Consider the following 14,518-nt stretch of genomic DNA (forward strand, 5'->3'; position numbering starts at 1 on the left):
TGGGCCACGCAGGTTGGTACTAATAGCCTCTCGCCGACACCGCCGACACCGGCGCCGACTCTTAAGAGTCGACACCGCCGACATTAATGCTGCCACCGCCGACATTAGTGCCGCCATCGCCGACATTAGAGCTGCCGCCGCTTCTCTTTTGTTGTTTTTAACGACATGATTTTAATTAGACCGCTGCCTATGACGCTTATTCAAGCCTACAATAATCTTATTGAACTTAGATCCACCATAACAGTATTGCTAACATTATGTGGTAAGGAAGGAATTGGTTAGACAATCAGGCTACATCAAACAACGAATCTTATTTGACGCCTGATAGTAAAAAAAACCTCTCTTTATAGCATATCAACGAAATATCATTTCCTTCCACAGCTATTCAGCCCCAAAGGCGAAGACGGCTGGGAGTACAACGCGCCACTGCGGAAGCGAATCGACGAGCAGAAAACGCCCCTACACACCGCCGCAAGCGCCGAAAGCACCAGATAATGCAAAGTGGGCTCTGAGACCACGCCGTAAGGTAGCAAATCCCGCGCAGGCCCCGTAGGCTAGCCGTTCGGCGTTAGACGCGTAGATTCGGATAGGAATGGTAAGTCTTTGCCATAATTTGTAAGGACTATCGCGTTGACGCCGGTGACACTTGATCGTGACTTCAATGACCCTCTTACTGGTATTTTAATTGGTTTTGAACCTTACGTTTTCAACAATAAAGTTCAAAATATAGTTGCTAATGTTTAGCCGTTATCAGGTTTTCTATAAAAAAAAACTTAACATGAACTAGAGAATAATTATAATTATTTTTATATCACCGAAAACAGATCATTATTACGTCACTCGGTCACTGCCTCCACAACGTGCGTGGTTATGTCCGTAACTGTAGTACGATAATGTACGTCATTTACGTGCGCTTTTTTTGTATTTGGGATTTATGATCGCTTGATCATATCTGTTTAACCCAGCTCACATATTCATTACTCGTACATTGAAAGATTTTATATCTTTTAATTGCTAGAGCAAAACGATAATATTGTATGTTAATTGCAGTCTTTTTACCCCAAAATGTCTTGTATTAAAATTATCATTATTGTTACAAATTTATTCCATGTTTGTATGAAATTTTCTTTGATTAATTGTATACTTCATACAGTTCTTAACTGACCAGTCTCTTTTGATAATTACCTAAATATTTCACTTTTATGAGATTGATGCATCAGAATAACCACCAAAATGCATATTCTTTTTATAATACATAATGTACTTTGCGACTGTGTTTTATTACTCGTTGTCGTTTGGATGTATTTTTAAATACTGATTGAAATATAATCTTATTTTCACTTTCAAGTGTCAACCGGCGGAATGGAGCGCAACTTCTGTTTATTTTATATCTTTTTACAACTTACTATGGCCTATGATAGTCGAGCAATAAATAAATACTTGTAAATATTAGAATCTCTTTGACAATTCGTTACGCTTTGACTCGACCACGCTGAGCACAGAATATGGGAATTGGTGTATTGGGAATAGGAACATAGCTATCTTAAAATGGTATAATGATTACTAAAATTTGACACAAAATACTATAAAAATTTCTATTTCACGAGACTTGGGAATGCTTTGTCTCTTTTCATCACAAGGGAAGTAATTAAGTGAAAAATAGAGATAGCAGTACCTTAGTTTTATATGAATAAGAGGGTACAAAAGTCAGTCTACCTCATGGTTCATGTAACGATCGCTACCAAAAGCGATTAGTGGCTGCTTTACTTCTTGAACATAGAATCGCTATCGAAAAATCAGGTAACCAAACTTTATAACGATCTAGTGGTTTCTTTACCGATATATGCCCCACCTGAGAAACGTATTGAGAACATCCTGGCCATAAAATTAAAATAGTAATGCCCGTTTTCACCATCAAAACCTAATTTTTAAGTGACCCTTATGGTAACATGTAATAGGAATTTTGTTTTCATAGTGGTCACTTAAAAATGAGGGATTATTGGTGAAAACGGGCATAAGACACGGGTCTTAACGCGACGTTTATTAATGAGTTACGTTATGTACTCACGGCTTGACGTTTCGGCTGCGATGCTGCAGCCGTGGTCTCAAGCAGACTGGCGGCTCGAGTACATAATGTAACCCATTAATAAACGTCGCGTTAAGACCCGTGTCTTACTATTTTAGTTGAAATGGAACGCGAAAGTTTAAAATTTTATATCCTGGCCATAGCTAGATTAAATTAAACTTCTGAGGTAAAGGCTAGTTAGTCTGACAGGTATAAAAAAATCTAAACTCGAATAAGATCACGTTAAACAGATTTCTACTGTCCACGTCCGTATTCCGTCTAGTTCCATTAGTTAAGGTTCAGCCAAACCAACGCGATCACACGCGATCAGCCGGCGTGCAGCGATGGCGATCAATGCATTTGTCTGATCGCCATCGCTGCACGCCGGCTAATCGCGTGTGATCGCGTTTGTTTGGCTGAACCTTTCCATCAGTTGTACTGATAGAACTATAAAATTATTTTCTGTCTAGTTATATCAACAAAACTAATATGAAAATGTCTGCGCTTAGACTTTAGCTATTTTGTAAACACTAGTAATAACAATTGAAACTGTCATTAATTCACTTTTAAATCAAAGTGTTTTTGATAATTGCTAAAGTCTATAATTCACTATAAATAACTTTCGTTATATTATTATGTATTTATAAACGCAAAACGGGTATTATGTATGCCTCTTCGGCAGATCTTTTATGAAGTAATCATTATATTGTTATATTATATACCAATATAAAGCTCATGCTAACTTTGTGTTAATGCATTTCAATATGTTACTCTGAACTCTTTGCTAGTGTAACACTTGTATTTAATAAGATTTTGTGGCAGGGTTAGTTGGTACTCTGTAAATAATTAAATCACTATAGAATCAGGGCTTAGAAAACTACACTCGCTCTCTCGTGGTAAAGAAAGAGAGAATTAAACAGTAGGTATACATAGAAAATTAGTTTCCTATACCTATTGAAAATTAGGAGATCCTTCCCTGTATATTTACTTATTTTATTTTAAATAGTTTAAAATTACGAGCAAAGTTACACGTAGAAGATTTATCTGCTAGATATACAATAGAGGTATAATGATACCATCTGGAAAGAAATAGACAATAATAAAGGCGTGTCCTCATCTCAATACATCACAGAAAACAGTAAGGCTTGTTCACAATGAATATAATGTTAGTGAAAAGACTGAGAAATTACGTGAACGAAAAACTTATCGAGAAAACCGGCGGTGACACATGCAAATATTATTATTCAATCACATAGACTTATTTAATTATATAGTTATAACTTACCATGTTGTATATTTAAATAAAAATTTAAATTATTTTGTATTGTTTTATTTAACAGTGTTCCATAATATATTATGTTTAATGTATTAAAATAAATTAACATAAATATTCAAAAGTTATAATTAAATAAATAGTGCATTCGGCGATCAGTACCAATTTGCTAAATTGTTTTAACATAAACATTAATCTCCGTTTAACTCAAGTTTTGGGCGCTTTTTTTGGAATACGATGAGAACTATAGCATCACTCGAAAAGGTTTAAAGCTTTTGGGAACAGCTCGAAATTATACCTAACTTAGCTCACGTAGCTGACGCATTTTCCCAGGGTTTGCGAAGCTTGCAGTCTACACACAGATAGTTATGGAGACTATGGTAAACTTCATTAGCTAACTAAGGGCTTGTTCCCACGGAGATATCCCGTTTAGAAGTATCCGTGTTTTAATAATAAAAGTCACACGAAAATCGTGTTTATAATGTCCCAAAAAAACCGATCCGTTCGAATTTGAAACAACTTATGAGATTTGGCATGTCATTGTGTGTTCACGTAACAGTCCAGTTTTGCAGAATTCTGCTTTACTGGGGTCCCGTAAAACTGGATTGCAATGAGAACAAGCCCTAAACTCTGCAACCCTTATTAAGCGTCCTTGTTATCCTTGTTTTCCTGAGAGCAGCAAGAATCGGTCTTCTCATCAGCAGCCTTCATTTCCTTATTGTCTTTGTCCATCATCTGTGAGCAACAAGACGCGGACCTCGGGTCATTGGACTTCAGAGGTTTCAGGTCCGGTGCTGGCTTGGTCTTAGATGCCTTCTTGAAACTCAGTGCGCTTAGAGCCCGGCCCAGCATTGACATCCTTTGGAGAAACCACACTGGTGTTATTATTTTTATACTAGGTATTTTAGTTTTAAATCTATTTACACACTTTCATGCTTAAGGGCTAGCGTGTTCGTGCTATATTGTTATGTAGGATTGAAACAGTTTAGTAAGATGGCACAAACTGAAGTCACCATGACTTTGTGTACTTTTTTTATTATTATATAGTCAGTGGTTCTTAACCGGTGGTCCGCGGACCACTGGTAGTCCCTGGAGGCATTCCAAGTGGTCCACGAAAACATCGTAATGAACAAGTGACGTGACGTGATGAGTCGAGTCAACACAACGCAAACGGCGCACAGTGGGCGAGCAATCGACCTCCCCTTTCATAGGATTTGGAAAAAAATATAAGTGGTCCCTGACAAGACAGAAATTTGGGAAAATGGTACCTCGTGACTTAAAGGTTAAGAACCACTGATGTAGATAGTGCAAACAAAGGACATGAAATTTTGAAGATATAAAAGACTTAAACTAATTTTTAAAAAATGTGAAGAAACATATTATTATTCCCAAAATAAAATTAGCAAACAGGAAAAGGAAGTACATATAATGCCAAGCTGTACTGTTTCTGATAATAAAAACACCTCTGCGAAAGTATACGCCCATCTGAAGGCATCTCATTTTTTTATTACATTAAACCCTACAAGTTAATCTTTTAGTTTACCTTTCGCAAGGAGTCCCCTGCACGAGTGACGTCACCGGGGCAGTGAGGACTCTGAAGTTGACCTGGCTGAAGTTCATGGAGTCGTAGAGGAATCGCGACTGCCTGTCGCTCAGAATCCACAGGTTTCCTTCTTGGTCCACCTGGGGGGCGAAGCAAATTGCGTTGCGTAGCATTGTTTTCACTTAGGTTTTTTTGGACAAAGGCTAGAACCTGTTTTACTCCCAAACTAATAGCAAAAAAGTATCCTTTTGATACAAGCTAAAATTAGAGGCTTTAAAAAAACATTTTCTTAAGATTCAAAATTAAATAATATAGCTAGGTAATATAGGATATAATATGAATAAACATAGGATTTCGGAAAAAAACATATAGGATTTTTAGTTTACACAACCAGTGGGACCTCTTGGGAAGTAATAATTTTTTTTCTTTATTAGGAAAACATACAGCTTATATTATGATACAAGTAGAATAAAAATAATAAGTCTTACACAAGCCTATGAGTTTTCACTGATAATTTAAAATTGAAAAGAAAATATTGTAAATGTTTATTTAAAACATAAGTCATTAGGAAATAGGATATATGTAACTCCTTACTATGGATTGATTGTAAGATTGTATTTGTATTGTATTTCAGACAGAAAAGAGGCAAACCTTGACATCGTTCGGGAATTCCAGCATGTTGCAATCCTTCATGAGAATCAGGGTGTTCTCTGGAATAAACGGCCTGTCGACGTTCCAACACCCTATTGCGTTCTTACACAGCTGGGGAGTTGTGAAGTCCAATTTATTAAGAAAATAAATAAATAAAATGAGATGGGGAATTGCATACATGTTCATCCTCCACTTATTTTTTATTTGTTTCGTTCGATCCAACCGAATGATGTCCACTGCTGGAGAAAGGCCTCCCCCAAGACCTGCGAGCCGGAAGACGAAGTGTGGGCAGGCCTCCCACTTGCCCACTTGGTGGACCGACGATCTGGTGTAGGTCGCGGGAGGTGCCTGGATGCGGGCGGTGCAGGACCGGTCTTTGTGGAAATCCTTGGGATACCTTTGTCCAGCAGTAGACGTTTATTTTCTTACCTGAGTGTAAAATAGGATATTGTTTTTTTGGTCGTAATCGCACGCTGACGCTTGAGACATGGGGCCTCTGTCTCCTATGATCTGTAAATTACAAATACTTGTAATTTTGGATTTTTGAACAACAAGGAAGTCCAAAAAAAAACTTTTTTTACATACCTCAACCCCGTTGAAGACATCCTCTCTCGGAGCATCCTTGTGTCTTAACAATTTGGTGGACATTTTAAATTGTTTTGTACTAGAAGTAGGGTGCAGGTATAGATCTCGGTAGCTACAACAAAAAAAAATTATCTTCTGTAGTACCCTATAATTTATTGTGTCATTCAGAAAACCCCGCGTGTGGGTCGAAGTAAAAATACTGGTTCCAACGCGCCACGCTTCGTTGGCTTTCAAGCTGTATAGATCGTTTCATCCACAAAGAAGCGCCCCACCAATTTTTGGTCGAGGGAACCGCGGGGTGCGGGGAGTTTGATCCGAGATATCCGAGCGTCATTATTGTAGTGTGCGTGTGCATTGATGGATGATTTCGTGGATGTCTTCGTGGATGACACGATCTATAACACTATGATTGGATTGGAACTAAGTGGTGTGTCAAAAGACTTACCCATCGCTCTTAGTGTGAGACAAAGCAGCTGAAGACACTCCATCGCTCCAGTAGAAGTCGACCCCGCCGACTTTGTACACCCCCGCGTGCGGGTCGAAATGGAAGTAGTGGTTTTCGACGCGCCACGCTTCGTGTGCCTTCAAACCGTACACTTTGATAGCGTTGGAGCCATATTGGTGGTCATAAGACTTACCCATCGCTCTTAGTGTGAGACAAAGCAGCTGAAGACACTCCATCGCTCCAGTAGAAGTCGACCCCGCCGACTTTGTACACCCCCGCGTGCGGGTCAAAATGGAAGTAGTGGTTTTCGACGCGCCACGCTTCGTGTGCCTTCAAACCGTACACTATGAGGGCGTTTGAGCCATATTGGTGGTCATAAGACTTACCCATCGCTCTTAGTGTGAGACAAAGCAGCCGAAGACACGCCATCGCTCCAGTAGAAGTCGACCCCGCCAACTTTGTACACCCCCGCGTGTGGGTCGAAATGGAAGTAGTGGTTCTCGACGCGCCACGCTTCATGGGCCTTCAAACCGTACACTATGAGGGCGTTTGAGCCCATGTCGGTTATGTAAGCGTACGCGTCGTCGCAATGCTTGCCTGGGATATCCACAACCTGAGTGTCGTAAGTAAAAACTTTATAGCGAAAGTGTGTATTTCCAGTAGTCCCAGTTCTGGGAAAAAAGTACCGGTTGTCCTATCACGGAATGACTTTCTGAGCCCAGTGGCGGCGTAGCATGGGTTGGCACCCGGGGCGATCACTAGTCCTAAGGCACCCCCTGGTACCCCCCAGGATTTTGGGGTTACCTACTGATTCGAAGATTGACAGAAAATCCCCCCCCCCCCCCCCCCCGTATCATGACATAGACCGCAGATTTGCCATGCAGATGTGCCAGTGAGTACTAATCTAATAAATCTACGCGACTTGTCACCCCCTGATGCTTGGCACCCGGGGCGGACCGCCCCCACTGCCCCCCGCTACTGTCTGAGCCTACTGAGAATACACGTGCGAAAATTGGATTTACAATATTGGGAGTGATTCTTCTGTCTCCTAAGATAGACATTTTCCGTTATGGGTAACACCACAAAATAATAAAGTACAATCCGGGCAGCACAAGGCCAGTCGTTATGGAAATCTTTGAGGGAGGCCTTTGTCCAGCAGTGGACGTACTTCGGTTGAAACGGTGCACTTACGATGCTGCTCAAAACTGAATCTTCTGTCTTCTAAGAGACATTTTCCGTCGTAGAAAACACCTGAATTCGGGCAGCGCAGGACTTCTTACTTAGTTGTGGAAATCTTTGGGGGAGGCCTATGTTCAGTAGTGAACGTACTTCGGTTGAAATGGTGCACTTACGATGCTGCTCAAAACTGAAGAGTCCTTGAGCACGTCTGGGCCGAGGTCGTATCGGCGCAGCAGTGTGTCGGTCTTCAGGTCAAACACCAGCACCGCCGGGTCCGATATCTGCCTGACGGCGTCTGGAAGTTGTTGGTTTATTTAGGCTTGATTTCCTTTTAGGCTGACATCGGTGACCGACGTCAGCGGCGCGCACGATTACACACTAGTTCTATGTAATCATCTGCCGCTGACGACGGCGTTGCAGTGCGGTGCTTCATAGAACATTGTGTTTATTCGTACGCTCGACCGATGTACGCGACCGACGTCAGCGTAGGAGGAAATCAAGCCTTAGGTACCTAAGGGCCCTCGCCCACGGCGACATTTTGTAGCGATGCAGTCGCGCTGCTGTAGCGCGTTGGCAACACTTCTGTAGTGCGTTGAAAATGCGACTACTTAACGCGCGTTAGTAGCGATGCTGTCGCGCGTTTCGTAAACCGCCTAAGTCGCCGTGGGCGAGGGCCCTAATAGGTATTTAATTTGTGACGTCAACAAACAACAAACTGTTAGATTGGTCAACTGACCGATTTAAATGGCTTACCTTTTTGGTAAACTACCAAAAGTCAGGTCCTATTGATTTATTAAACACAGCGAATCTCAAATGAAGAAACATTTAGGTAAGTAGGTACTTCTCGTAACTCTATCGTACTTACCTAATATGAGAGTAAGAGCGCTTTCACATTAGGGCGTTAGAAGAAGTTTTTATAATGTGAAGGCATGCATCCGCTGTCACATAGTATGAAATTTTCGGAAGCGCGTCTATCGCGAGTTTGTCGCGCTGCCAAATCTCCTAAATGTAAAAGCGCTCTAAAAGGCCCGGTTTTGGAATTGAAATACTTAAATTATTTACTTTTAAGTCCTCTACCTTTAAGTCAAGCTCCATTCAGGCTGTAATAAATCTTGAAGTTCATCAAGCCAGAATTCTGGTTAATATGTTACTCACTGGACATATCGGCGACCCCATTGTCTATGACCCACAAGCGGTCGCAGCGGTCGATGTGGACGCGGAAGGTGGACACGACGGTCGCGTTGGTGGACGGATGGCACGCGTCGTCGGTCACGAACGCGTCGCGCCACGTCGGATACGGGATCAGGGGCTCCTGCTGGCTGCCGTTCAGGTACACGTAGTTGAGGGAGGAAGGAACCCCTGGAAGAGGAGTTGCTCTTATCTCCTAAACCTTAGAGCAGGGGCGTCCAACATAATTTCGTGGAGGGCCAGGATTAGTATTATTGTAACCGCAGGCAAAAAAAAATACCCAATAGTAAAAGTATTGGTAAGCACTCTAGTAATAAGGAGATTCGCCACAGGCCGGTTGAAGTGCCTATGCGGTCTTAGAGCTCATTTTCGTTGGTTACCCTGGCCTGCATTGGAGTTGCGGCAAACTTCTGTAACGTATGCCATAAGAACCGGTTTCCACCAACGCGGAGCGGAGACGCGCAGTGGAAATAATGAAATCTGATTAGTTATTCAACACTTCTCTGCTCCGCTCCGCTTTGATGGAAATCAGGCCTAAACCCCGTATTTGTAGAACCATTTTTACTGGTCGATTTGGGACGACCGCGTTATGCGAGGGAACATCCCAGCGCACAATTCCTTAGCTAGCTGCTTTGCGAGATTCTTTGATCTCACGTTCCTATACGCTGTATACCTACCTAAAATAATACAGTGTGAGTCACGCATGATAAAGTGCACATATAAAAATAGGTGAAACTAGACCTATTTTTATCGACAAAAAAGAGTTCTAGTTTCACCTATTTTCATATGTAGGTACACTTTATCGTGACTCACACTGTATAGGTACAGCATGAGGGTGGGGACTTTCCGTAATTTGGACAAAGTAAGAGACCACAGATTATTACATAGAGTAAAAAATGTATGAAGGTGGAGACTAGTCGCGTTGGTGGAGGGATGACACGCGTCGTCGGTCACGTCGGGTACAGCATCAGGGGCTCCTGCTGACTGAAGCTGGAGGAAGGAACCCCTGGAGGACGAGCTGCTAGAAGATAGTTGTTAAAAGAGGCGTTGATGATTGGAATCAACTCAACGCCATAGGTAGAAGATACGGCTCATTATTTGGTTGTTCTAACCCCGACCACAGAGCACGTAATAATACCCCGACCGGGAGATTAAAGGGCCCGCATTCGGAAAACTTAAGTATTAGGAACAGGCCTAAAGTCTGATTCTTTAGAAATTTCCCTAAGTAAATGTAAACAAATATGGCCAACTCACCTCTTTTCCACCGAGGAACGGTAATAAATAATTTGTCCTTCCACCTCGCCAGCCCTGTAGGCATATTATTTTCAGGAATATACGCCCCCATGGCCAGAGCCGTATCCTTGAAGTCGCCCTCCCATGCGTAGTCGATTAGTTTCCATTGAAATTTTGGAGGTATAAGAGTGATCGCTTTTTGGATGAAACAAATTATAATCGCGATGAATAAAAACGGCTTCATTCTAATTTTAGGGAATGTTTTCACACTAAAATTTATAAAATATTTAGTTTTATGCTTTTATCTGAAACACTGCTATGACAATTTGAAATTTTGCGCCATTAAAACAAAAAAAAATCCTTGACAGAATCGAACCGTGCCAGTGCCGAGCATGACACCATCGATAATTTTTGTCGATAAGATTCATTGCTCTATGGTTCATGGCATGGATTTTAATAAAAATAATTGGAAACTATGAATTGGTTTAAAATTTTAATTTTTCAATTTCTTGTTAATATCAAATCAAACAAATACTCAAATTTAAATATTCTTTGTAAGTATTAAGGCCGTGTGTGTACTGTTAAAAGGTGGTTAAAAGCGACATTAATTATTAATATTATTTTATTAATCTGTTTTCTGAAAGGGGGCGTCCATAAATTACGTGAGACAATTTTGGCTATTTTTCAACCCCCCCGCCCCCCTTGGTGAGATTTTGCCTGACCCCCTCCCCCACCCCCTAATCTCACGTGATATTTAAAAAAATCCGAAAGGACATCATCCACGTTTCATATATTTTTGGTCCAAAATCAAAAGTGCCGGCCAACAAAAAAAAGTGCTGTATTCTGACAGAATACGTCTGCCTTAGCATTTGTTACTATGGCACCAAAGCCGTAGCTCCACTGTGCGTCGAGTATTTGAGATCTAAAAGTCATCGACTATTCATACATTTTTTGTTCGAAATCAAAAGTGTCGGCCAATAAAAAAAAGTGCTGTCTTCTGACAGAATACGTCCGCCTTAGCATTTGTTACTATGGCACCAAAGCTGTAGCACCACTGTGCGTCGAGTATTTGAGATCTAAAATTCATCGACGATTCATACATTTTTTGTTCAAAATCAAAAATGTCGGCCAATAAAAAAAAAGTGCTGTATTCTGACAGAATACGTCCGCCTTAGCATTTGTTACTATGACACCAAAGCTGTAGCACCACTGTGCGTCGTAGTATTTGAGATCAAAGTCAGTCGTTTCATATATTTTTAGAACTCAAATACTACGATGCACAGTGGTGCTACAGCTTTGGTGCCATAGTAATAAATGCTAAGGCGGACGTATTCTATCAGAATACAGCACTTTTATTTTTTGGCCGGCACTTTTGATTTTGGACCAAAATGGATGATGTCCTTTAATAGTTTTGGAGTAATTTAACAATTTCTTAACCAGTAAAAATTCCTAAGAAGAAATTATGAAAAGTGATTTTAGATGAAGTAATTGCTTGCTTCTGAAATATATTGTGGTAACGACAGACAACTACGGAACCCTACAATGCGCGTGGCACGACATGCACTTGGTCAATTTTTTACGCAATAGCGATGCCGATGACGTTTTTTTTTTAATTTCGACATTTATTCTGCATCTTTAGTGTTCACAATGCAGATGGAGGCATTTTTAGTTTAATTTAATTAGACGGTTCATTATTTAATTTTACTCTATTTCTTGCGGGAAAAATTACGTGATATTTTCCGAGACCCCCCCTCTCCCCCACGTGAGATTTAGTGAGGTTTTCGTTGACCCCCTCCCCCCCCTAAAAGTCTCACGTAATTTATGGACGCCCCCTAACTAGTCGATATCGATATTTCCTTTTTTGCGCTGTCGCAGCACTAACTTTACTGTAGGGTGGCAAGCGTATTGAAGTCAAAATTAACAATACTAAATTATTGTAATAGAGAAAGTCCGTAATTTAGCGATAGTAAAATAATTTGTAAAAATATTGAAATTAAGCTTGTTTAATAGTAGGTGTCTTATTATTAGACAAGATAAAGCCTCTACCTATCTTGTAGATAGGTCTCAACAAAAACATATCAACAATAAAATTAACAAAACTGTCTACAAAAAACATTGTTTAACTCGACTAGGTTGTATGTTCAACTTCAAAAAATTACAAAATTAGGAACTTGTGTGATTCAGTGGCAACACTTCTTGATATTTGTTTTTTACAAATTTATGAAATATATAAAATAATATTTATCTACCGATGGAAAGTAATGTTGTCCTTTTGTAGATTTGAAGTTGAAGACCTCTTTTTACAATTAATTACGCAGCAGGAACCCATTTTTTCTCAGATGTTGCGGTCAAAGAATATATTTACGGTTGCACACCATTTCGACGTTTAGCGTGACATTTATTTATTAGTTTAAAATGTCATGGAACGCGTTTTGCAACCATAGTTTTATAAATTTTGTATGTCAGGTGGTCATGTTCTATTTGGCAGAAGGGATTGCATGTAGCATCCACTCTGTATTGGTTTAATTCTTTAAGGCCAAAAATCCTGATCCTCTGCACATAATTTGAATAAGTAAAATTAAATAAATGTTTAATTAATTCACAGTTATGGACAGAACGAAACGCAACATGAAAACTGTCAAGAATAAGGATGTGCCGTTCGTTCGTTCGTTTCAGCCAAATGTGCCGTTCACAGTGCTTTAATTGAATAATTGAGTATTGAAATCAGAAACAAATTATTCTTACGCTAAGGTAACAAGATTTAAGTAAGTACCCGATCTGGTATCTTTATATCAAAAATTATTTTGAAATACCACATTCATTATTCATGACCAAACAGTATTGGTTAAACCACAGAATAATAATAAGTATAGCCTGACCAGGAACATAAAAACCCTCGCCATGTTGCGGAAAACTAATGGTACTAATTTCTTTTAATGGCAACAGTAACTGAAAACTTCATTGACGACATGAAAGAATATATTGACAACTTACAAGTATTCGGCCAATGGTACAAATTTCCAGGCCAGGAAGGATTTAAAAAAAAAAAAAAAAACTTCATTGACATGTCACCTTGCATGTCAGTCTATTGCTGTCAAAGTGTAAACAAACTTTAATTTAAATGTGCGCAATTGATTTTGTGAATTAAATTGCTAAAATCTTTTTATAGTCGTGAAAGAAAAGTGGTTCACAATGTGTTAAAGTATTTGTCGAAGAGAAATACTAAGGGTTCGGACAATATTTTCATTGAATAATGTTTTCAACAAAGGTTGTCAAATTGACTGACATGTTTATCGTATAGTACAGTCCACTATGAAAATTAGCTGTGGTTTGTTTCAACTACCTATTTTAAAGTTTTTTGTCACTTTCTAAGTGTTGAATTTTATGGAATTGGGAAAGAAGTACCGAGTTTGAAGCGTTCATGAGCAGACATTGCAGTTGAATATTCAAGTTCTGAATTTGATTATTGATGAATAATAAAATAAATCCTACTAACTCGATTGATGGTTTCATTTAATTTATTTAAACCAGGTTACCTATAATAATATTTTTTCGTTAATTTATGAAAATATCAAATTAGCCCGTAATCCTGAATCCTTATACATAAAGTTAGCCTATTAATTTAACACAGGTACGACTGTACTCAGTCTGGTTATATCTCCATGTTGTCTCTGACACATCATGTTGTAACCTGTAAGTCATAGACAATAATCGGTAAATTTAATCGATTTTATTTCAATTATTCAATCATTTTTATTACTGATTGCATTTAAATAGGGTCTTAATCAACAATGTATTTTTTCTTCATTGAATGTACTACTAATTGTTTAATGCACTGCTTTATAAAGCATTATAAATTCTTTCTATAGGTACGTAAGTACTACAATAATTTCAATCCGCGATTAACGAGAGGTTTTGTCGCCTTACTAGGGCACAGATTAAAAATGTTTTAATGTCAGTTGGCCATATTTGTTTACATATAGGGAAATTTCTAAAGAATCCGACTTTACAAAATCAAGGTTTTCTTTGCGAGAGTATTTAAAAAAATGTATGCTCAATGTTGTCAACAATAGGGTGTAATATAGCTTGTCTCAAGAGTCGATCACAGGCAGTAAAATTAATTATCATAACAATGCAAAATGGGTGAAGAATGCGCGTGCGTGCGTCCAAGCGTCAATGCTCGCTCGTGCATGAGTGCCTTGTCGATTAAATATCCCCGCCCCCCTAGACAAGTTGCACTTTTTAATTTTTTATTCGAACTGAAATGAAATTGAATCCGTCAATACTTCATACAAAAAAAGACCTTTCGACAATTTTTCGACTAGTTTTCGATTAAAATGTGCACTAATAACACTT

The 14,518-nt window shown here is 39.4% G+C and overlaps 1 protein-coding gene across 1 annotated transcript; it reads right to left on the minus strand.

The window, feature by feature from the left end:
- Positions 1 to 3,408: 3,408 nt before the first annotated feature.
- LOC135080102 (L-dopachrome tautomerase yellow-f-like) lies at positions 3,409 to 10,751 on the minus strand. The gene is made up of 9 exons (XM_063974781.1): positions 10,184 to 10,751; positions 8,897 to 9,100; positions 7,915 to 8,036; positions 6,949 to 7,175; positions 6,118 to 6,229; positions 5,962 to 6,042; positions 5,533 to 5,643; positions 4,882 to 5,021; positions 3,409 to 4,197 (listed from the first exon to the last, which is right to left on the minus strand). Exons 1-9 carry the CDS (start codon positions 10,404 to 10,406, stop codon positions 3,981 to 3,983), a joined length of 1,437 nt encoding a protein of 478 aa, XP_063830851.1. The 5' UTR covers positions 10,407 to 10,751; the 3' UTR covers positions 3,409 to 3,980.
- Between the last annotated feature and the right edge of the window lie 3,767 nt (positions 10,752 to 14,518).

Source organism: Ostrinia nubilalis, chromosome 17 (assembly GCF_963855985.1).
Source record: "Ostrinia nubilalis chromosome 17, ilOstNubi1.1, whole genome shotgun sequence".
NCBI classification, from domain to species: Eukaryota; Metazoa; Arthropoda; class Insecta; order Lepidoptera; family Crambidae; genus Ostrinia; species Ostrinia nubilalis.